Source organism: Plecotus auritus, assembly GCF_963455305.1.
Source record: "Plecotus auritus genome assembly, chromosome: 2".
In the NCBI taxonomy this organism is placed as follows: domain Eukaryota; kingdom Metazoa; phylum Chordata; class Mammalia; order Chiroptera; family Vespertilionidae; genus Plecotus; species Plecotus auritus.
The window spans coordinates 23,071,779-23,096,290 of NC_137771.1; the positions used below are offsets into that span (position 1 = coordinate 23,071,779).

Below are 24,512 nucleotides of genomic sequence, written 5' to 3' on the forward strand. Positions count from 1 at the left end.
ATGGAAGCACAGCAAAGACTGAGGAATCTCAGAGGGAAGCCGGGCAAACTTTTGGCATCTCTATATATAAAAGCCTAATATGCAAAGTGTCCCCTTGGGAGTTCAATCAACCAGGGGTTCGATTGCTCGCTATGACGTGCGCTGACCACCAGGGGGTGAGGTTGAACGAAGGAAGGCCCCAGCTGGCAGCTGGCAGCCGGCAGCTGGCAGCCAGTAGGGACCCTACCTGTCCTGAATTTCGTACACTGGGCCTCTAGTATATGCATAATCCCTGGACACAGACAATGGTGTAGTGAAGTGGGGGGCAGAAGCGGGTGGAGGGGGCCATTAGGGGAAAGAAGGGCACATCTATAATACATTCAACAATAAAGATAAATTTTTAAGAAGTAAAATCTACCATAATTTTTGCCACACTGTTTTGGAATTATTTTAATTTTTTTTAAATATATTTTACTGATTTTTTACAGAGAGGAAGGGAGAAGGATAGAGTTAGAAACATTGATGAGACAGAAACATCGATCAGCTGCCTCCTGCACACCTCCTACTGGGGATGTGCCTGCAACCAAGGTACATGCCCTTGACTGGAATCGAACCTGGGACCTTTCAGTTCGCAGGCCGACGCTCTATCCACGGAGCCAAACTGGAGGACGAATTATTTTAATTTTTAAAATACTCAGAGCTCCCCCAAATGGAAGAAGCCTGAACCCCCTCTCTATCTCTGCGAATAATTCCTTTTACTGGGAATTTACTCTGTACCCGGCACTTGACTAACATCGCCTTTCTAATCTTCACAAGCCCATGAGGTAGGCAGTATAATAATTACCCTCATTTCAAAGATGAAGAAATGGGAATTTTTTTTAAAAAAAGTCGCCAATAGAGTCGTCTCTCAAGCTCAGGAAATCTAATGGCCCCGCCTGAGCTCTTGTCTGAGTCAATACCCGCTGCCTCAGCCTTTAAGGGTCCAGACTTGGCTGCCATCTAGATGAGGCTGCAAGGGTTAAGGTCCCCGGAGGCCTACGGACTCTCCCCGCCTCCTCACCCGCTTCAGGCCCCATCCCGCCGTAGCCCTTTCCCACCCAGGAGTCAGAGCCGGGGCGGTCGGCTACGCTGCGCATGCTCCGCCGCAAAGCACCGCGGGAAAAGGGCTGGGCCTATGCGACCTTTCCGGTCCCTTGGAAGTGGCCGTGAGAAACCTCCCCTGGCGAGCGGCCTGGAGAGAAACTCGTAAGCCTCCGTACGTGGCCCTGGTGTCGGTCTTTACGTCTGTGCCTTACGGATGGACAGAGTTTCGTCTGTGGACGGGAGGAAGGGTCTTGTTGGGTAGAGTTTCTAGAGACACGGCCGTGCGTGCGGTTTCCGCCTAGGGGCGTCGGGAATTCGGAGATCAGGCCCCTGGTTTGTGTTCGTGGTCTCATTTATAAAGTGATGCTCACTGAGCCGGAGGGTTATCATCCCCCACATGCGGCGTTTCTCATCGTCTATGGCTTCTGTGTCGTACGCGGGCTTCCAGCCTTTGGTTTCTCTGCGGCTTCCGTTTCTAAAACGTTCGTCTGATAACATTTGTGGCGTCTCCTTCATTCAGTGGTAATTGGTTTCAACCTTGGAAACCTGGAACTCCTTTTGCAAATTGAATTGTACACGGGATCTCAGCTTAAAAAGATTAATTATTTAAGAGTTTGGCTTTGAAAAAAAAACTTGTTTTTAAGTAAAGGTAATAGGATTTCTTGTTTTGTTTTTTTTTTATTTTATTGATTGTTTACAGAGAGAAAGGGAGAGGGATAGAGAGTTAGAAACATCGATGAGAGAGAAACATCTATCAGCTGCCTCCTGCACACCCCCCACTGGGGATGTCCCCGCAACAGAGGTACATGCCCTTGACAGGAATCGAACCTGGGACCTTTCAGTCCACAGGCCGACGCTCTATCCACTGAGCCAAACCGGTCAGGGCGTATTTCTTGTTTTTAATATGTTTTTATTTTTAGATAGATAAGGGAGACGGATAGGAAGAAACATCAATGAGAGAGGAACATCACCCATGGGCTGCACGCCCCCAACTAGGGTTCAAGCCCGCTTTCCAGGCATGTGCCCACATGGGAATCCTACCGACCTCATAGTTCCTGGATCTACCCACGCTCGATCACTGAGCCGGTACACCGGCCGGGTTTAAAAGTTTGACCTTTGGTGAATTAGGATTTGATCTGGGATTAGATGAAGGGGCAATTTTTATCACTTTATGTTTTGCTTTAATATGCAGGATTGAGCCCTAACCGGTTTGGCTCAGTGGATAGAGCGACGGCCTGCGGACTGAAGGGTTCCAGGTTTGATTCTGGTCAAGGGCATGTACCTTGGTTGTGGGCACATCCCCAGCAGGGGATGTGCAGGAGGTGGCAGATCGATGTTTCTAACTCTCTGTCCCTCTCCCTTCCTCTCCGTAAAAAATCAATAAAACATATTTTTAAAAAAATATGCAGGATTGAGAGTATCGTGGTTTGCATGGACTAGTGTTTGCAAACGGAAATTTTTTCAGCTTCCTCAGGATGCACTATCGGCACACTTTTCAATTAAACTTAACCAAAAGCTTGAAAGATGAGTAGAGAATTTCCTCTCAGGAGTTGAATCCCCAATAACATCTGACAATTACTTGTACTTCTCATCCCAAATTTTATAAGACAAGAAGCCCTTAACATAAGAACTAAATTACAACACCTTGCCCATTTAACTCCTAGGTTGTGGCAAGAATATTAGAGGAGTGGATGCCATTGCTAAGTGAATTTGCTTCTGGGGTTTTCTGTGCATGAAAAAGGATAGGTGTAAACTGTAACCTTCCTCGTCAATGACATAGCTACAAGGAATTGAACTATATTTACCCAAATGGCAGGAAAAGCTATTTTCTGAAAATCTGAAGTAAATTTTTATTTTTAAAATGAGATGCAGCCCTGCCCGACATTATTCAGTGGTTAGAGCTTTGGCCACACACTGGAGGGTCACAGGTTCAATTCATGGTCAAGGATATGTACCTGGGTTGTAGGTTTGATCTCGCCCTGGGTCAGGGCGTGTGTGTGTGTGGGGGGGGGGGGGGCGGGGCACAACCAATAGATGTGTATCTCCCATCCATGTTTTCTCTCTCTCTCCCTCCCCCTTCTCTTTTTGCTCTCTTTCTCCCCCAACCTCCCACTACCTTCCACTCTCTAAAAATCAATGGGAAAAAATATCCTCGGGTGAGGATTAAAAAAAGAGATGTAAATGAAATGTTTGCTGAACCTCAAAGGCTATTTATTTATAGGATTAATTTCAAAGATTTTGATTTTTAAAGACCTTCCTGATATGATCCCTTTCTGCTTTTCCAACTTCATTTCCTTCTACTACCACTCTTGTATTTTATCTTTAATAGTAACTCCACTCCTTACTGGTATAGTTCCAATATGCTTTTGCACATGCTGCCCCTATACCTGGAAAATCCCTTAATATTACTTCATAGAAACCTACTTTAAAACCTGGCTCAAGCCCTAACTGGTTTGGCTCAGTGGATAGAGCGTCGGCCTGTGGACTCAAGGGTCCCAGGTTCGATTCCTGTCAAGGGCATGTACCTTGGTTGCGGGCACATCCCCAGTAGGGGGTGTGCAGGAGGCAGCTGATCGATGTTTCTCTCTCATCGATGTTTCTAACTCTCTCTCCCTCTCCCTTCCTCTCTGTAAAAAATCAATAAAATATATTTAGAAAAAAAAAAAACCTGGCTCAAGCCCTGCGGGCATGACTCAGTCATTGAGCCTTGACCTATGTAAATGAGGAGGTCAAGGTTTGATTACCAGTCAGGGCACATGCCGGGGTTTCAGGCTCCGACCCCAGTGTGGGGGTGTGCAGGAGGCAGCCAATCAATGATTCTCATCATTGATGTTTCTCTCCCTCTCCCTTCATCTCTGAAATCAATAAAAATATATTTAAAAAAAATTACTGTGAATTTTGTTTTTTGCTCCATAATCCCTCTTTGGTTTAAAGAGATCTCTAGGACTTGTTTTACTCTAATGTGCATCTGGAAAAGAAAGTCATGGATGTTATTTATATTTTTTTTTGCTTTTTTTGTTCTTAGCTAAAGAAATGTTTTATATCGTTTCCCCCTGCCTCTGAAATATGTTTTAGATTTATTTATAACATTTTCAGGGTGCTTTCCATTACTTGCCTATTTGTGTGGTGACCGACATGCTTGAAGGGGGATTTAAGATGCTGAAACTCATAGATGCTTTATTTTTAAATGATGTTTAGACTTGCATAGCATATTTACTTTCAGGTAAAGGGAATCTTAAGTACTTAATGACAATCCAGTAATTAATTTCAAAACAGATTTGCTTTGCTGGTTGTGTGTGATGCTCAAATGGGCTGGGCAGAGACCAAGAAGCCATATGAGCTTTTTTTCTCTCTCTCCTTAATTTGAGAGAGAGAAAGGAGGGAGGGAGGGAAAGAGTCATTCCCCAGTATGGAGAGGTGGTTGCTGGAGGCAGCCAAACCGATGTTTCTTTCTCATTGATGTTTCTCTCTCACCCTCTTCCTTCCCCTTTCTCTCTCAAAATCAGTAAAAACATATTTAAAAAAAGAAATGTCCTGCCCTAGCTGGTTTGGCTCAGTGGATAGAGCATCAGCCTGGGGACTGAAGGGTCCCAGGTTCGATTCCAGTCAAGGGCACATGCCTGGGTTTCAGGCTTGATCCCCATTGAGGGACGTGCAGGAGGCAGCTGATCAATGGTTCTCTCTCATCATTGATGTTTCTATCTCTCTTTCCCTCTCCCTCTCTGAAATCAATAAAGATATATTAAAAAAAAAAAAAAGAAACGTCCAAACCTGTACAGAATTTTTATTTGAGCCAAACTGATGGGATATGCTGGGGATCAAAATGTCAAATGCTCTGGAGAACAGCAGTTTTGAAGTTTCTTTTATACATTTGAAATTAAGGAGGAGACATAAGAAAGATTACATGAAGGTCAGAGAAAGCAAGGCAGGGATTGGATTAAAGAATAGTTAAGATTATTTGCTCTCTTGAGGGTGGTTCCACCTTAGGAGGGGCCTTTTCAAAGATGTGTTAAACTAAATGCACCGAAACAATGGACAGGGCTTGCTTAAGACAAAGATAAACCTTTTATTAAAATGTTATAGGCCTGTCCTGAGCAGTGGTTAGAGCATCAGCCTGAGGTCCGAAGGGTCTTGGGTTTGATTCCTGGCCAAGGGCACATACCTTGATTGTGGGTTAGATCCCAAGCCCCTGTTGGGGTGCTTGTAAGAGGCACATGCTGCCCCTATACCTGGAATATCCCTTATTATTACTTCATAGAAACCTACTTTAAAATCTGGCTCAAGCCCTGCTGGCATGGCTCAGTCATATTTCCCTGCCCCCTTCCACTCTTTCTGAAAATCAATGGAAAAAATATCCTCTGGTGAAGCTTTAAAAAAATAAAAAGTTATAGGCCAGGGGCATGACTTCCCCACCATGGTCTGCCCAGTTAGGAATTTATGATCTGATCATCCTGTGGGGTTACTTTCCATAGAACCCCTTCTTTTGTCCACATGGGGAAGTATGCATTGGGGGAACACAAGTACTTTAGAAGCAGGTGGGAAAATGTTTGAAAAGACATAGGAGAAGAAATAGGTCTTGGAATCATAGGACTCAGGGAAGGAGAGAATTCCAAGAAGGGAAAGGGTGGTTCTGAGGGGCAGTTGGTTTAGAGGTTGGATCCTTGGATGTGTTTAAATGCTGATTTATGAGAGGAATCAATAAGGAGGGGAAGGGGAGTTGATTCAGATGATAACTGGCTCAATAGGAGGGCAGTGGTGGGGAGAGGTAGTGAGTGCAGGTGGTTGGATTAATGTCAAATAGAAAGCTTTACATTTTCTAAGACTATAAGTCTTAGAATGATAAATGATAAATTAAAAATAACCAGGTTATTTTTGGATTTGGTGGTGTTATGCTGTACTCAGACCAGGGAGAATAGAAGTGGAGAAGACTAGTCCCAGGACAAAGTTGAGAAGTGGAAAGCAAAGCTGTATTGGGGAAGAGTGGATGAAGGGAAGAAAGTAAGTATTGGTACTGTGAGAACCTCCAGACCAAGCTATCTGAAGACACGTTTGTGCTTGTATTAGCAGCAGGAAAATGGCACCAGGTGTGAACCTTGGTTCAGCAAACTCAGTTCTTGAGTTCTGGCTAAAGGAAGAATTCAGAGCCAAGACTCAAATTATAAAAGAAAGTTTATTGAGAAAGTCACAGAGGTAGAAGTGGGCTGTAGGGAGTTGGGGGGAGTTCTGATCTCAGAACTCTTCATCAACGCATATTTCATTTTAGGTTTCTGGAAACTTCCCCAAGAAGAACAGAAGTGGAGAATTCCTTTACATCAGATACTCAAATGAAAGAATCACCAACAGAGGGTGGTGACAAGGCAGTGGCACCACCACTACTGCAGCTGGATGAAATTAAGACAGAACCCGACAATGCTCAGGTAAAATGGTACTTGTTTTCTTTTTTCTAAGCAGCATCAGATTATAAATTTTAGTTATTTAGATGCTGGTTTATTGGTTGAAAATTTTAAATCCCAAAGCAGTTGATCAAATAATATAAGGTAGGTGGTGGTCAGTACCAAAACAAGTATGTACAAGAATGTGATTTGAGAGAAGAATGAGCTGTTTGGAACTGGGTGTTTGGATTGATAAAAGGATGATATTATGGGCCTAAAGTTAACACGTTTTTGTTTTTCTTAACTTGAAACAATTCAAATAACTAATATGTTTTGATACTACTGCCTATATTAAGTTGTAGAATACATTTTAAATTCTTAGACTTATTTTCTATTTAATTTTTTAATCTTTACATTTTGGGTTTGTTTTTTTTAATATATTTATCCTGTCTAATAAGGAGGGACTATGCTAAATGACTGCCCGCCCTCAAAGATGGTGGTGCCCAGTCCCCTCAGCCCCACCGGGGCAGCAGGCACACGGCAAGGCCAGGCCCCCAGACTCCCAGTCCCCTCAACCCCCCAACCACTCAGGGCCGCCCGAGGCTTGCGCTGCCGGAAGTGGCAGCAGCAGCCTTCCCCTGGTTGCCGGGTCACCTCCTGCCCCTGAGGGCTCCCAGACTGTGAGAGGGGGAAGGCCGGGCTGAGGGACCACCCCCTCCAGTGCATGAATTTTCATGCACTGGGCCTCTAGTACATATATAAAGAGGGAGAGAGAGATAGAAATATCAAAGATGAGAATCATTGATCAGCTGCTTCCTGCATGCCCCCCACTGGGTGTTGAGCCCTGACCGTGAATCGAACCATGACCTTCTGGTTCGTAGGTCGACATTCAACCACAGTTTCGTGTTTTTATTCTTAAACTTTTTAAGATATTGCATGTTATAGAACTTACAAAGGATTAATTGGTTCAGGCTATGATTATTCTTTAAGTAGAGTCAACTTTCCTTGGAATATTTGTATATGATCTAGGTGAAATTTCTAATGAAGCAAAAAGTAAATTTAGGTGTTTTTTTTTTAATATATTTTATTGATTTTTACAGACAGGAAAGGAGAGGGATAGAGAGTTAGAAACATCGATGAGAGTCAAACATCGATCAGCTGCCTCCTGCACACCCCCTACTGGGGATGTGCCCGCAACCAAGGTACATGCCTTTGACCAGAATCGAACATGGGATCCTTCAGTCTGCAGGCCAACACTCTATCCACTGAGCCAAACCTGTTAAGGCTTAATAAATCTTTATTCAGATTATTATAGTTGTTCCTCTTATTTCCCCCCATTTCTCCCCTCCACCCGGTTCCCACCCCACCCCATGCCCTTACCGCCCCCCCCCCCCACTGTCCTCATCCATAGGTATAAGATTTTTGTCCAGTCTCTTCACACACCCCTTTCTCCCCAAGGATTGTCAGTCCACTCCCTTTCTATGCCCCTGATTCTATTATATTCACCAGTTTATTCTGTTCAGATTTTTTATTCACTTGATTTTTAGATTCACTTGTTGATAGATATGTATTTGTTATTCATAATTTTTATCTTTACCTTTTTCTTCTTTCTTCCTCTTCTTAAAGAATACCTTTCAGCATTTCATTTAATACTGGTTTGGCGGGGATGAACTCCTTTAGCTTTTTCTTATCTGTGAAGCTCTTTATCTGACCTTCTATTCTAAATGATAGCTTTGCTGGGTAGAGTAATCTTGGTTGTAGGTTCTTGCTATTCATCACTTTGAAAATTTCTTGCCACTCCCCTCTGGCCTGCATAGTTTCTGTTGAGAAATCAGCTGACAATCGTATGGGTGCTCCCTTGTAGGTAACTAACTGTTTTTCTCTTGCTGCTTTTAATATTCTCTCTGTCTTTTGCTCTTGGCATTTTAATTATGATGTGTCTTGGTGTGGTCCTCTTTGGATTCCTTTTGTTTGGGGTTCTGTGCGCTTCCTGGACTTGTAAGTCTATTTCTTTCACCAGGTGGGGGAAGTAAGTTTTCAGTCATTATTTCTTCAAATAGGTTTTCAGTATCTTGCTCTCTGTCTTCTTCTGGCACCCCCATAATTCTGATGTTGGTACGCTTGAAGTTGTCCCAGAGGCTCCTTACACTATCTTCATATTGTTGGATTCTTTTTTCTTTTTGCTTTTCCGGTTGAGTGTTTTTTGCTTCTTTGAATTTCAAATCTTTGACTTGATTCTTGCGATCCTCTACTCTGCTGTTGGATCTCTGTATATTATTCTTTATTTCAGTCAGTGTATTCTTAATTTCTAGTTGGTCCTTTTTCATATCCTCATTAAATTTATCGGCCGAAACCGGTTTGGCTCAATGGATAGAGCGTCGGCCTGCGGACTGAAGGGTCCCGGGTTCGATTCCGGTCAAGGGCATGTACCTTGGTTGCGGGCACATCCCCAGTGGGGGGTGTGCAGGAGGCAGCTGATCGATGTTTCTCTCTCATCGATGTTTCTGGCTCTCTATCCCTCTCCCTTCCTCTCTGTAAAAATCAATAAAATATATTTAAAAAAAAAAAATTTATCGGCGGTTTCTAGAAAATTCTTGAAAAACTTTATAACCATGGTTTTGAACTCTTTATCCTCCATTTCTTTCATTTGTGACTTGTTTCTTTGTCTCCGCATTTTGGCTGCTTCCCTGTGTTGATGGAGTGGCTTTGTGTGCTAGGTGTCCTGTAGGGACCAGTGGCTCAGCCTCCCCAGTGACCTGAGGTTGGACACTCTTGGTGCACCCCTTTGTGGGCTCTGTGCACAGTCTTGTTGTAGTTAAGCCTTGATTGTTGTTGGTATCACTGGGAGGAATTGACCTCCAGGCCAATTGACTGTGAGGATCAGCTGTGTCTACGATGGGAGAACTTCTGTGCTGGAGACACCCTTATGAGGCAAGACTTGCTTCAGTGGGACTTTGGTGCTCACAGAGTCTGCCCCCTGAGTGTGTTCATGGATCTGAGGAGTTGTAATCTGGATGGTCCTACTCTGATAACTGGTTACACTGGCTCTTGGATCTCTAAGGAGGTGCTAATTTAGCCTCTGCCTGAGCCCACCCAGCAGGAGCTATGGAGAGATCTGCAGATTCCTCTTCTTTGATTGGGGTTTGGAGGTGCCCAGATGAGGCCCAGCTGTGAAGCAATGCAAGCTGCTGTGGGGCCTTGGGCCTTCTTTTGGATGTTCTGGGTCTCTCTGACTCAGTTGCAGTTTGTTAGGTAATTTTAGATTGCAAAGGACCAGGCCATTCATATGCAAAAGCCTCTGCGCATAGCTTGGGTGGGACAGGGTCTCAGGGAATTAACAGGGCGGAGCAAACAGCTATGGCTTCCCATCAGCCCTGCCCTAAGAGGCCCCTGGGTCTCAGTGTCCCTCGGTAATCACTGCAAGCACCTCTAAGAGAAAGCCGCCCTCAAGTTCCGCCCAATGCCAGACAGTCCAGTTTCTCCCCGTATGAGTCTGGGTCCCCAGAGTCTCACCCGGAACTGGAGTTCAGAGCATTCGGCAGCTTGTGCTCCCTCCCAATTGAAAAAGACAGCCGCATACTCAGTTGCCAGCCCTCTCCATGCGCATGCGTCTCCATACCTCTGCACTTTACTTCCGCAGCTCCTCTGAGTCTCATTGTGCTTTTCTCTTTCCTTCTAGTTGTAGAATTTTTACTCAGCCAGCCTTCCTGTGGTTCTGGATGATGTCCATTTTGTCTTTTAGTTGTAGTTTTGAAGTGGTTGTGCGAGGCAGCAAGTTCGGGTGTTTACCTATCCCGCCATCTTGGTTTCTCCCCAGTAAATTCAGTTTTAATTTATTTCTTGTATTTTGCCTAGACAGACCCTAAAGTAAATCAGTGTCAAGTAATGATATGACTCCCACTGAGTTGGTGACAGTGCAGAATGTTGTCCATCCAGGAAGTGTCTGTTGCTTTTTCAGCCCATGCACATTAAAAAATAGATCAAGTTTAGACAGATTGCCTGTTGCTGTGAAAAAAAAAAAGAAAAAACCTACTTTGTAAAACTCATTCAGCCTAATCTAACAGTTTTTGTGTTCAAGCTCTTTATAAAGACAATTACTATTAGGTGAAGTCATATTTAGGTACAATCCTATATAATGAAAGGATAATATGCAAATTGACCCCAATGGCAGAATGACCGGTCGCTATGACGCGCACTGACCATCAGGGGGCAGATGCTCAACACAGGAGCTGCCCCCTGGTGGTCAGTGTGCTTCCACAGGGGGAGCGCTGCTCAGCCAGAAACTGGCTCATGGCTGGCCAGTACAGCGATGGTGGCAGGACCCTCTCCTGCCTCTGTGGCAGTGCTAAGGATGTCCCCCAAGGGTTCTCAGGCTGCCAGAGGGATGTCTAACTGCCAGTTTAGGCCCGCTCCCCAGGGGAGCGGGCCTAAGCTGGCAGGTGGATGTCCCCGAGGGGTCCCGGACTGCGAGGGGGCACAGGCTAGGCTGAGGGACGGACACACACACACACACACACACACACACACACACACCCCATGCATGAATTTTCGTGCTCCGGGCCTCTAGTAGAAAATAATGTAGTAATTGATCGGTGTTATTAGCCAAAGGTCACCAAATGGGGAGTGTTTATCTATGTGCCATGGTTCAATTCAATTTTACAAATTCACTGAATAGACTTTAGCATAATTTATCGTTTTCTTCAATTAAGTGGTTGTTTAAAATACATTGTGTTCACTATTTTCTTTCTTTCTTTCTTTCTTTCTTTCTTTCTTTCTTTCTTTCTTTCTTTCTTTCTTTCTTTCCTTCCTTCCTTCCTTCCTTCCTTCCTTCCTTCCTTCCTTCCTTCTCCCTTTCTCTCTTTCATTCTTTCTTTTTTTAGGAATATTGTCAAGCCCAACAGTCCAAAACTAAGGAGAATGAACAGAAAATAAGCACTACATTTACAGACAGCGGTAATGGAATTATTTAAATTAATCCTATTTATTCTTACCAATATGATAGCCAATTTATTCTTTTTTAGAATGTCATTGAATAGTGCATTGTTTTGAGTTTTAAATCCAGAAGTAGCTTCTAAAATAAAATGGAAAAAAAAAGCATACTTAATTTTATGTAAATACTGAATGTATTCTTTCCTGTTTTGTGTTTATAGCTTCACAGACGACTACAGGCATTCAGCCTTCTCTGGCATCATCTGGAATGAATAAAATGCTTCCTTCACTTTCAACCACAACTATTCAGGTTTCCTGTTCTGGTTGTAAAAAAGTTCTTCTGAAGGGGCAAACCGCTTATCAGAGAAAAGGTTCTACTCAGCTTTTCTGCTCTACACCGTGCATCACTGAATACATTTCATCTGGCAGTTCATCAGCTCTTCCCAAGAGAACTTGTGCAAACTGCTCAAGGTATATAATTCTAAATTATGTCCCTTTTTACTTCTCTACCAAGATCTTGATCAGAGTTTTGGCTGTAGTTTTCTACATTTTCATTTTTTTCTGAAGAAATATCACCTTGGTTTAGGGAAAAGCTGCTTCTGCTTTCAGTTCCTCTAATAGAGTCTTTAGAAATCTTTTTAGCCCTAGCCTGGTTTGGCTCAGTGGATAGAGTGTCTGCCTGTGGACTGAAGGGTCTTGGGTTCGATTCCGGTCTAGGGCGTGTGCCTGGGTTGCAAACTCGATCCCCCATAGGGGATGTGCAGGAGGCAGCCGATCAATGATTCTCATCATTGATGTTTCTATCTCTCTCTCCCTCTCCCTTCCTCTGTGAAATCAATAAAAATATATTTTAAAAAAAGAACTTTTTTGTTGTTGTTTATTGAGAGATTTGAAGAATTTAAAATGTGAGTTCTGTTTCTCTTTAACTTTAAACAGTGTGACTTCCAAAGCTTTTATTGTATGCCCATTTTATTTTACTTAAGTGTATAGGGAGCAACCTTTAAAAAAAATTGATCATATAACAGATATTTTGGATCTTCCAAGGTATAAATGAAGTTATTTAATTTTCTTGAAAAATTGAATAGCCATAGGTAAACATAGATGGATGGTTATAATCTTTTCAAGATTTCTGTGAGCCATTGTTTTGTTCTTAGTTGTTTACTTTTTTAAAAAATAAATTTTATTGATTTTTTTACAGAGAGGAAGGGATAGGGATAGAGAGTTAGAAACATCGATGAGAGAGAAACATCGATCAGCTGTCTCCTGCACACCCCACACTGGGGATCGAGCCCACAACCCTGACCAAGAATCCAACTGTGACCTCCTGGTTTATAGGTTGATGCTCAACCCTGAGGCATGCCGGCTGGGCACTGTCGAGGTTTTATAGCAATGATTTTTAATCTGTTTTTAGTTAATGAAATTCTTAATACATTTTATGAATGAGATGAAAAATGGCTTTGAAAATGACATTTTAAATCATGTTAGATGACTTTTTTTTTTGAGAGCTATGTATTTAAGAAGTATCATTTCTGTCCTTTAGTATCCCAGTTGGAACCAACCAGAGATCCTGAGAGCAATCAGTAGAGTCCAAAATAGGCCCATGTACTAGTGTTGAACACTTATTTGTGGGAAAGTTGTTCAGATCTATGCTCAGAGTTTGTTTAAGCTAATTTTAGGCACTTGTAACAAAATTCCCCTTTTGAGTTTTTATTTTTATTTTTATTTTTTTTAAATATATTTTATTGATTTTTTACAGAGAGGAAGGGAGATGGATAGAGAGTAAGAAACATCGATGAGAGAGAAACATTGATCAGCTGCCTCCTGCACACTCCCTACTGGGTATGTGCCCGCAACCAAGGTACATGCCCTTGACCGGAATTGAACCTGGGACCCTTGAGTCTGCAGGCCAACGCTCTATCCACTGAGCCAAACCGGTTAGGGCTTGAGTTTTTATTTATAAGGCTTTAGTAGATTAGAAGCAGCGATCTAATATACTAACAATGTAAGCCAGTAAACATTTTCTGAGTTCCATGCTTCTGTCAATGCAATATCTTCTGCCTCTCTTCCCAACTGGGTAATTTTGTGTCTTAAAGGTCTGCCTCAAATATCTTTACCTCTTATCTATTCCCACACTATTCCTTCCTCTTTTACTACCATCCACCCACCCAGATTTATTGTTCTACTAGAGGTCCCGTGCACGAAATTCCTGCACAGGGGTGTGTGTCCCTCAGCCCAGCCTGCACCCTCTCCAATCTGGGACCCCTCGAGGGATGTCCGACTGCTCGTTTAGGCCCGATCCAGGCAGGATCAGGCCTAAACGGGCAGTCAGACATCCCTCTCACAATCCAGGACTGCTGGCTCCCAACTGCTGGCCTGCCTGCCTTCCTGATTGCCCTAACCGCTTCTGCCTGCCAGCCTGATCACCCCCTAACCCAGCCGTGGGCAAACTACGGCCCGTGGGCCGGATCCAGCTGTTCTATCTGGTTCTCTTGCTCTCCCCTCCGCTCCTTTACTTTGAATTTATATTAGTTCACACAAACACTCCATCCATGCTTTTGTTCCGGCCCTCCGGTCCAGTTTAAGAACCCATTGTGGCCCTCAAGTCAAAAAATTTGCCCACCCCTGCCCTAACCACTCCCCTGCCAGCCTGATTGATGCCTAACTGCTTCCCTGCCAGCCTGTTTGCCCCTAACTGCCCTCCCCTGCAGGCCTGGTCACTCCTAACTGCCCTCCTCTGCAGGCCTGGTCCCCCCCAACTGCCCTCCCCTGCAGGCCTGGGTCCCCCAATTGGCTTTTCCTGCAGGCCCGGTTGCCCCCAACTTTCCTCCTCTGCCAGCTTGGTCACCCCTAACTGCCCTCCCCTGCAGGCTTGATCGCCCCCAACTGCCCTCCCTTGCAGGCCTGGTCCCTCCCAACTGCCCTCCCCTGCTGGCCATATTGTGGTGGCCATCTTTGACCACATGGGGTCGGTCATCTTTGACCACATGGGGGCAGCCATCTTGTGTGTTGGAGTGATGGTCAATTTGCATATTCTTTTATTAGATAGGAGGATTAGATAGGATAGAGGCCTGGTGCACGGGTAGGGGCCAGCTGGTTTGCCCTGAAGGGTGTCCCAGATCAGGGTGGGGGTTCCCTTGAGGCATGGGGCGGCCTGGGCGAGGGGCCTGTAGTGGTTTGCAGGCTGGCCACGCCCCTGGCGACCCAAGTGGAGGCCCTGGGATCTGGGATTTGTTTATCTTCTATAATTTGAAACTTTGTAGCCTTGAGCTGAGCCAAGCCTCCTGCTCACTCATGGCCACAGTCATTTTTGTTGGGATTTATTTAACTTCTATAATTGAAATTTTGTAGTCTTGAGCGGAGCCAAGCCTCCTGCTCACTCTGTGGCCGCAGTCATTTTTGTTGGGATTTATTTGTCTTCTATAATTGAAACTTAGTATCCTTAAGTGGAGGCCAAGGCAGGCCAGGGCTGCGGAAACTTGGCTTCCTCCATCGCCGGGGGCAACTCAAGCCTCCTGCTCTCTCTGTGGCTGCAGCCATCTTGGTTGGGTTAATTTGCATACTTGTTCCTGATTGGCTGGTGGGATTATTGAAGACCCAAAGAGTTTTAGTTTTAGGTAGGTTATATCTACCAATAAATACTGTGTTATAAATTAAAACTGAGGAATTTAAAAACTATTAACTGATTTAAAATAATAAACTCAGTGCATGTTGATATGAATATCATGAAAAATAGCCTTTTAAAAAAATTTCATGAGAAGAAAAATTTAGTGGGCATTGTTTTTATCAGTTTTACTTTAATGGCAGGCTGGGTTTTCATATCTGCTTCTGTATCCAGTTTCTTGCAAAATACTGTTTTGGCAGAAGTCTAAAGAAATCTGGCCTTACAAAATGTGTAATTGGAAAAGGGAGGAGTGTTCTACTAGTGTTTAGATCATTGTGGATGCTCTTCTTTGAAAGAACATCAGAAAACAAGTGGTAGGGCCGAAACCGGTTTGGCTCAGTGGATAGAGCGTCGGCCTGCGGACTGAAGGGTCCCGGGTTCGATTCCGGTCAAGGGCACGTACCTTGGTTGCGGGCACATCCCCAGTGGGAGGTGTGCAGGAGGCAGCTGGTCGATGTTTCTCTCTCATCAATGTTTCTAACTCTCTATCCCTCTCTCTTCCTCTCTGTAAAAAAATCAATAAAATATATTTTAAAAAAAAAAGAAAGAAAGAAAGAAAGAAAACAAGTGGTAGGTTTTTAAAGGTTGATTGTAATATGTAATCTGAAACCATATCAATGAACGTTTTGTACTGCTAAATTAAAACTCATTTGGTCTAGCCCTAACCGGTTTGGCTCAGTGGATAGAGCGTCAGCCTGCGGACTCAAGGGTCCCAGGTTCGATTCCGGTCAAGGGCATGTACCTTGGATGCGGGCACATCCCCAGTGGGGAGTGTGCAGGACGCAGCTGATCGATGTTTCTCTCTCATCGATGTTTCTAACTCTTTATCCCTCTCCCTTCCTCTCTGTAAAAAAATCAATAAAATGTATTAAAAAAAAATTTTTTTTAAACTCATTGGTCTATTTTGTACTTTGGTTATTTTCTCCATAAACGATTTCTGTTATGTGCAATCATTGGAAAATATTGGTTCAGTGAGTTATGCAGATGTTGATGTATTTCATTATGCAATATTTTTAAAATCACTTTTTTAAAAATCACTAATCTCATCAGGATTGTCTAAGTGATGGGGAGCGATTAAGCTGGAAGTAGCAGATACAAGTTTTAAAAAATTCTTATTTTCATTGAAGCTCAAATTTTATCATTGGCAATGAATACTGCCAGTTGTTTTCTTTGAAGTAACAGTCTTACTTAATTCATTTTTGAGAAAAAATATCTGCCAGGTATCCACTTCTGGGTAATAGTTGTTCTTTCAAGTAAAAATGTGTTTCATAGAAAAAGTGGCTAACCTAGGTTAGAATTCTTAACATTACCACACGTGGTTTTCCTTGAGACAACCATCATTCTTGAGTGCACATGGGTAATTCTTTATGCCTATATCCTATTTTACCACACAGAAAAGATGTCATGTACTCAAGGATCAAGTTTAATAAAGTGAGTAATTTTTACAGCGAATACTTGGCAGTGTACTAGTATGGGTACAATTTGGTGCTACTACCTTGATTTATGGTAAGGTTCTGGCAGTTTTACACACCATTGCTTGTTTTTTTCCCCTCCCAACTTATCGAGGTGAAATTCACATAACAAAAAACGATTTTAGTAACATTTGTTGTGAACTGTGTTGTACATTGACAGTGTTGTACAACTACCACCTCTATCTAGTTCTAAAACATTTCTGTCACTCCAAAGTAAAATGCTTTATTTAGGTTCTCCACATTTCCCTCTCCTGTCCCCTCAGCCCCTGGCAACCACCAGCCTGTGTTCTATGTATTTATCTATTCTGGATATTTCATATAAATGGAATCCTACAGGTGATCTTTTGTTCCTGGCTTCTTTCCCTTAGCATGTTTTTGAGCTTCATCCATGTTGTGCCATGTATATCAGTACTTCATTCTTTTTTATAGCTGAATAATACTCCACTGCATGAATATACCACAATTTCTTTATCCTTTCATTCATTGATTAACATTTAGGCTGTTTTAACTATTGTGAATAGTGCTATTAGGAACATGCATGTACATGTTCTTTTTTAAGTACTTGTTTTCAATTCTTTGGGGTGTAAACCTAGGCGTAGAATTAAAGGGGCCTACCATTGCTTTTCAGATGTACAGTGAAAAAGGCAAATAACATCTTTTTTTAAAAACATATTTCTTTATTGATTTCAGAGAGGAAGGGAGAGGGAGAGAGAGAAACATCAATGATAAGAAAGAATCATTGATTGGCTGCCTCCTGCACGCCCTCTACTGGGGATGGAGCCGCAAGCCCGCAACCCAGTCATGTGCCCTTGACCGAAATTGAGCCTGGGACAATTCAATCTGCAGGCCAACACTCTATCCACTGAGCCAAACCGGCTAGGGCGGCAAATAACATCTTAATGTGGAAATAGTTTTGATTTTGTGGATTCCCTCAAAGCATCTGGGGGATCCCCAGGGATTTACAGACCATACTTTGAAATCTTCTGTCCTTTAGATTCCAAAGTTGGTCAGGTATGAATATGTGACATCATTTATTATTACTAACACCAGCTAACACAGTTTAGGTAATCCTTAAAATTGCACTGTCAGATGTGTTTTATAATCCCTACTTTATAGATGAGTAAATAACATGTAGGTAATAAAAATGACCTATAAGTAAAAGAACTAGATACTAAATTTGGGTTTTCTTATATCAAGGCTGATATTGTTACTATTTCACAGTTCTACAGGTAAATGAAACAATAAAGGAGAAGGTTGTTTGAGGGAGTGATTTAGCTTATAGAGAGAAATTATAATTATGGTAAAACTGTTTAATGATGCCCTATTCTTCAGGTAAATGAAACAATAAGGGATGCCCTAGCTGATTTGGCTCAGTGGATAGAGCATCAGCCTGCGGACTGAAGGTTCTCAGGTTCGATTCCGGTCAAGGGTACATGACTGGGTTGTGGGCTCCATCCCCAGTAGGGGGCGTGCAGGAGGCAGCTGATCAATGATTCTCTCTCATTATTGATGTTTCTCTCTCTCTCATTCTCCTTTCCTCTCTGAAATCAATAAAAATGTTTTTAAAAAAAACAAGGGAGAAGGTTGTTTGAGGGAGTGATTTAGCTTATAGAGAGAAATTATAATTATGACAAAACTGTATAATGATACCCTTATTATTTATTTTCAGAGATATTTTAAATCTAAAGGATGTCATCAGTGTCCAGCCGAAAGATACTACCTTTAGCAAAAATTTTTGCAGCCAATCTTGTCTAAGAAAACTATCTGTTAAGCTATATACTGACAGAATTTCAACCAAATGCAGCATGTGTCAGAAGACTACTCTCGTAAGTTGCAATTTTTTCATCTTTAGGGACTCTGATTGATCTGCTTAAATACTAGAATTTTTACTGAATCTTTTTTTGTTTTTACCCTAGATTCAGTATGAAGTAGAATATCAGAATGTGAAACATATGCTTTGCAGTAATGCCTGTTTTTCAAAGTTTCACTCTGCTAACAACCTCATCATAAACTGTTGTGAGAACTGTGGAGTTTACTGTTACACTAGTTCTGATCTGTTCCATATACTTCAGGTGGAAGGACAGTCCCATTACTTAAACAGTTCAAAGAATATTACAGCCTGCCAGCAGGTATGAATAAAGATCTGTTGCCTAAAGGGAGGACCACTCCATTTGAACTTGACTGCATAGGACTCAGTGAAAAATTGAAGATTAAGTCCCTTCTGTTAGTTGGCTTGTGAATGGTTTCACTTTAGGAAAATGGGGGGGTAATAGATTTTAATGCCATTGGGAACAGTTTCAGTTGGTAAAATGGAGATGAAATAAAAGACTTCTGGTAGTTCCTTCTTGTATAATAATTCATGATAAGTGCTAGGTGGAGATTTTCCTAAAGAATCTCAGGTGATCATCTTACCTTGAGGAAAGGCAAGCAGATGGAAGCTCGTTTATAAACTACAAATAAAGTTAGCACAAATTACAGTAGTCTACTGGTAAGACTCAGCCACAAAAGTGTTTTTGTTTTTAGTTCCATGTATTTCTTTTTTTTTTTTTTAATATATTTATTTTTATTGATTTCAGAGAGGAAAGGAGAGGGAGAGAGAGATAGAAACATCAATGATGAGAGAGAATCGCCCCCCTCTGGGGATCGAGCCTACAATTTTTTTTTTTTAATATATTTTATTGATATTTCACAGAGAGGAAGGGAGAGGGATAAAGAGCCAAAACATCGATGAGAGAGAAACATCGACCAGCTGCCTCCTGCACACCTCCTTCTGGGGATGCGCCCGCAACCAAGGTACATGCCCTTGACCGGAATCGAACCCGGGACCCTTCAGTCCGCAGGCCGACGCTCTATACACTGAGCCAAACCGGTTTCGGCTCGAGCCTACAATTTGAGCATGTGCCCTTGACCAGAATCGGACCTAGGACCTTTCAGTCCGCAGGCCAACACTCTGTCCACTGAGCCAAACAGGCTAGGGCCCATGTGTTTCTTTACATCTAAGCAAGGCTAAGGTGAATCAAGAATGTCATGCTATTTCTGAGTGAATCATAGGAGGAAATAAACCAATGAGAAATACCCCCCTACTGTTGATAGGAGAGTCTTGAGTGGGTGGTCTGAGCAGAGAAGCTTTGGTAGACGCAATGAACACAGTCTGAGCCCCTTTCATGATGTGGGATTATCACATATCTTGTTTATATGATGCTTTGAGACCCAACTCTGTCCTTATAAATTCTTTCTTTAAAAAAAGTTATTGAAGATGGGAATCTTAACAAACCACAATTTAAATAGGGCATTTGTGAGCCACATCTTTTTTTTTTTTTTTTTTAATATATTTTTATTGATTTCAGAGAGGAAGGGAGAGGGAGAGAGAGATAGAAACATCAATGGTGAGAGATAATCATTGGCTGCCTTCTGCACACCCCACATTGGGGATCAAGCCTGCAACCCGGGCATGTGCCCTTGACCAGAATCAAACCCGGGACCTTTCAGTCTGCAGGTTGACGCTCTATCCACTGAGCCAAACCAGCTAGGGCGAGCCACGTCTTTTTTTAATTGATTTCGGAAAGGAAGGGAGAGGGAGAGAGAGAGAGAGAAACATCAATAATGTGAGAGAATCATTGATCAGTTGCCTCCTGCTCGCCCCCTATGGGGATTGAGCCCGAAACCTGGGCATGTGCCCTTGACAGGAATTGAACCCAGGACCCTTCAGTCCACAGGCCAACGCTCTATCCATGGAGACAAACCAGCTAGGGCAAGCCACATCTTTTTTTTATGGTGGACTGCCCACACCAGAGAATATAATGTCTTGGGAACAGAAATGCGACAATGGAAGTCATGGAAATCTTCCAAAGGCAAGAAATGCCATTCCTTATTTTCCTTCCTTATCCCTCACACTTAATAAATAGGCCTTGTCCTGGTTTTAAGAACCTATATTGAGCACTTACTTATTTAACCTATGTGATGGGGCAGGGCTGATTTGGGTAGAGGAGTTGAAAAGCACCACCCAACCCGGCCACTGTGGCTCAGTGGTTTGAGTGTCACCCCATGCACCAAGAGGTCGCTGGTTCGATTCCTGGTCAGAGCACATGCCCAGGTTGCGGGCATATCCCCAGTAGGGGGTGTGTAGGAGGCAGCTGATAGATGTTTCTCTCTCATTGATGTTTCTGATTCTCTATCCCTCTCCCTTCCTCTCTGTAAAAAAATCAAAAAAATATATGTTTTTAAAAAGTGGGTTGTTTGGTAGAAATATAATTATTTTGGCTACATCTCAATAGAGTATCCTATATAATAAAGAAGTAATATGCAAATTGACCCTCATGCCCTCACAAGATGGCCGCCCCCTGTGGTCAAAGATGGCCACCACAAGATGGCCGGCAGGGGAGGGTAGTTGTGGGTGATCAGGCCAGCAGGGGAGGGCAGTTCAGGGCGACCAGGCCTGCAGGGGAGGGAGGGCAGTTGGGGGTGACTGGGCTTGCAGGAGAGGGAGGCAGTTAGTGGCGACCAGGCCAGCAGGAGAGGGCAGTTAGGGCCAACCAGGCCAGCAGGGGAGGGCAGTTGGGCATGACCGGGCTGGCAGGGAAGGGCAGTTGGTGGTTACTGGGACAGCAGGAGAGGGCACTTGGGGGTGATCGGGACGGCAGGGGAGGGCAGTTGGGGGCAATCGGGCCTGCAGGGGAGCAGTTTGGCGTCAATCAGGCTGGCAGGGGAGTGGTTAGGGGTGATCAGGCTGGCAGGCAGAGGCAGTTAGGGGCAATTAGGCCTGTGGGATCGGGCCTAAACCAGCAGTCTGACATCCCCCAAGGGGTCCCAGATTGGAGAGGGTGCAGGCTGGGCTGAGGGACACCCCCCCCCCAGTGCACGAATTTCGTGCACCAGGCCTCTAGTATTATTATGAACTAGAGGCCCGATGCACGAAGATTCGTGCTACAATGGGCTTTCCTTTCCCTGGCTGCTGGCACCGCCTTTCCACTCCGGCCCAGCCCCTTTCCACTCAGGCTCCGGAGCTGCCTCTTTCCGTTCCAGGAGCCACCTCTTTCCGCTCCAGCCCCTCCTTCCCATGCTGCCAGAAGCCCTGAGAGACCGGGGGTGGGACAGAACACCTGCGTCCCGCCCCTGTCACCTGGCGGCTGAGTATGCAAATTAACCGCCATCTTTGTTGGGTTAATTTGCATATCGCTCCTGATTCGCTGGTGGCGTAGCGGAGGTACGGTCAATTTACATGTTTGTCTATTAGGTAAAATATTAGCTTTCCCATAAGAATAATTAATTATAAATTATACCACTACTAGTGGCCCAGTACATGGATTCGTGCACATTGAAAGGACATCAATAGAAGAAATATTTTAATATCGCTATTCGCCCTTTCTCTATAATAGAAGTGTTAAACAAATTCACCATCAACAATGACAGATCGAAACACATGCATGCAATTGGCGCCAGCCTGAGCTTTATATGTATTGCGCATGCACGAGTCAACTTAGCTTCTTATATATATATAGAATAAACTTGCTTAATTAGACCTGCTTTCTGATTTAGCTAAACTTTTTCCAGCCCAGTGAAGCACCTCAACTTCTCTTTCAGGTAATTGTCAGCAACACAGCAGGTTATTGTAGATCATGCAGGAAAAACAAAGGGTAAACAATATTTAACTGCAGCAGTGTTTGACTGTATTCTGCACAGTGAGAAAACCTGAAGTCATTTTCAAGGTCCACCATTTCTTATTTCTTTTGAGTCAGGTCAAGTTTCTAAGCTTTCTTAATCTCTGTTTTCTGGCTAATGAAAAGAAAATAGGATTCCACCGAGTCTCCTATTTGCCTACTCCAGGACTTCTGTGAGGATCAAATGAGATGAGGGCCAGGAAAGTGCTTCACAGACATTTGGTTAAAGTGTGAAATGTTTGCACCTGGCTATAAAGCAAGTCGTGTTCCTGGGCTGAAGAAACTGCAAGGAGGCTAGTTGCTAGGGAGAGGAAGGCTGGGTGTTGCTACATGATGTCATTACCCGGCGCCCACAGCCACTGTTTCGAGGCTGAGCTGGGATGGGCTGTGGGCCACATTTTGCACAATGGGGTCTCAGCAGCATCAGCTGCGATTTGATGGGGTGTCGCTCTGGGGTGGTGGCTGGACCTGTGTCCCACTTGGGGGAAGCTGAGTGTTGCTTTACGGGCACCAGGTCCGTGGTGCCATTTTTCTGTGCGCATCACGGCAGCTCTTGCATTGAGCGTCTGCCGCTGGTGGTCAGTGCGAGTCATAGCAACCAGTCAGACAGTCGGACACTTAGCATATTAGCCTTTTATATATATAGATTGTTGGTTAATGTTAAATACCAGTGGATTTTTAGGGGTTTCTCAAAATACAATCATACTAATCCTGTATAATAAAGCTATAATATGCAAATTGACACTCATGCCCTCACAAAATGGCTGCCTACGACCAGGCCGGCAGGGGAGTTATTGAGGGACGACCAAATGACTGAACAAGCCGGCTGTGTGGGGCAATCAGGCCGGCATGGGGGGCAGTTGGGGGCAACCAGGCTGGCGGGGGGGGGCAGTAAGAGGTGACCAGGCCAGTGGGGGGGGGGGGGCGTGAGGGGTGACCAGGCCAGCAGGGGGGGGCAGTTGGGGGCGACCAGGCTGGCAGGGGGGGTGCAGTTGGGGGCGACCAGGCTGGCAGGGGGTGCAGTTGGGGGTTATTAAGCTGGCAGGGGGGGCAGTTGGGGGTGATTAGGCTGTCTGGGAGTCAGTGAGGGGTGATTAGGCCAGCAGGGGAGGCAGTGAAAAGCGACCAGGCTGGAAGAAGGGGGCAGTGAGGGGCAATCAGGCCAGCAGAGGGGGGCAGTAAGGGTTGACCAGGCCCATGCGGGGAACAGGAGTGACCAGGCCGTCAGGGAGAGGGCAGTTGGGGGCAACCTGGCTGGAAGCAGGGACAGTTAGGAGTGACCAGGCCGGCAGAGGGTGCAGTTAGGGGCGATCAGGCTGGCACACAGAAGCAGTGAGGGGCAATCAGGCCGGCAGGGCAGGGGCAGTTAGGGGCGACCAGGCAGGCAGGCAGGTGAGCAATTAGGAGCCAGCGGTCCAGGATTGTGAGAGGAATGTCCAACTGCCAGTTTAGGCCCAATCTCTGGGATCAGGCCTAAACCGGCAGTTGGGCATCCCCCAAGGGGTTCCGGATTGGAGAGGGTGCATGCTGGGCTGAGGGGACCGCCCCCCCCCCCCCCGACCCTGTGCATGAATTTCATGTACTGGACCTCTAATAAAGGATAAAAATACAAATTTTCAAAATTATACTCTGCTTTTTGTTTCATTGTTTCTTTGCCAATATTCTTTCACAGAAAAAAAAATTGTATAAGGTATTTTAATTTGTCTTTGTACTTTGTGCCCACAAAAGCAGTTCTGTTTCATCATTGCCATCAGTGTTAACTTCTTAAATTCATGAATGATGGTTCCTGTTTCACTAGAAAGAATACTAGTAGGTGATGAACCTCACAGTTCTCTCCTTTTCCTTTGCACATGTACTGCTCATTGAACACACTTTATTCTATACACCTCTTACTGCTTCAATGCTTTCTTTGAATATGCTTGTAATTTTTACCATGTAAGTTGGCCTAGAAAAAGTGACTTCCCACAACATCTTGTAAAGTGTGTTAAGACCTTTTCTAGCTCCTCCTTAGCACAAATAAGTTTTCCTAAATTGATGCTCAAACAGGTTTTGAGGAAAAAGTTATAGTTATAAGACTTATTTTTATTCATAAAATTGACTTTGATTGCCTGGGATGGTGAACATCTTCTATGATCACTTTTTTCATTGCTTGCACATGTATTATAATTGCTATTAATATATCAGACAAAAAAATGCAAATAGTTATCTAATAGATTGATCAATTTCCTGCATTTCAATTATTGTAACTCATGATGCCTTTTCCGGTCTTTAATAAGGTAAAAATGTGGCTTCACTATCATTAATTTGTAGAGCAGTGGTATTGGGTAAATTTTTATGATAGTATGTTAAAAATTTGTCA

The 24,512-nt window shown here is 43.8% G+C and overlaps 1 protein-coding gene across 4 annotated transcripts in view; it reads left to right on the forward strand.

Annotated features, from left to right (window-relative positions):
• Positions 1–1,085: 1,085 nt before the first annotated feature.
• Positions 1,086–24,512, forward strand: part of ZMYM1 (zinc finger MYM-type containing 1) — a 29,229-nt gene continuing 5,802 nt past the window's right edge. The window contains exons 1-6 of one of the 4 annotated variants that reach the window (XM_080655038.1): positions 1,086–1,234; positions 6,326–6,479; positions 11,315–11,387; positions 11,585–11,834; positions 18,166–18,322; positions 18,413–18,625. In XM_080655038.1, coding sequence (XP_080511164.1) covers positions 6,387–6,479; positions 11,315–11,387; positions 11,585–11,834; positions 18,166–18,322; positions 18,413–18,625 — 786 coding nt within the window. In that variant the 5' untranslated portion in view covers positions 1,086–1,234; positions 6,326–6,386. The remainder of the gene's footprint in view (positions 1,235–6,325; positions 6,480–11,314; positions 11,388–11,584; positions 11,835–18,165; positions 18,323–18,412; positions 18,626–24,512) is intronic. The other 3 variants (XM_080655037.1, XM_080655039.1, XM_080655040.1) reach the window with 3 other exon arrangements.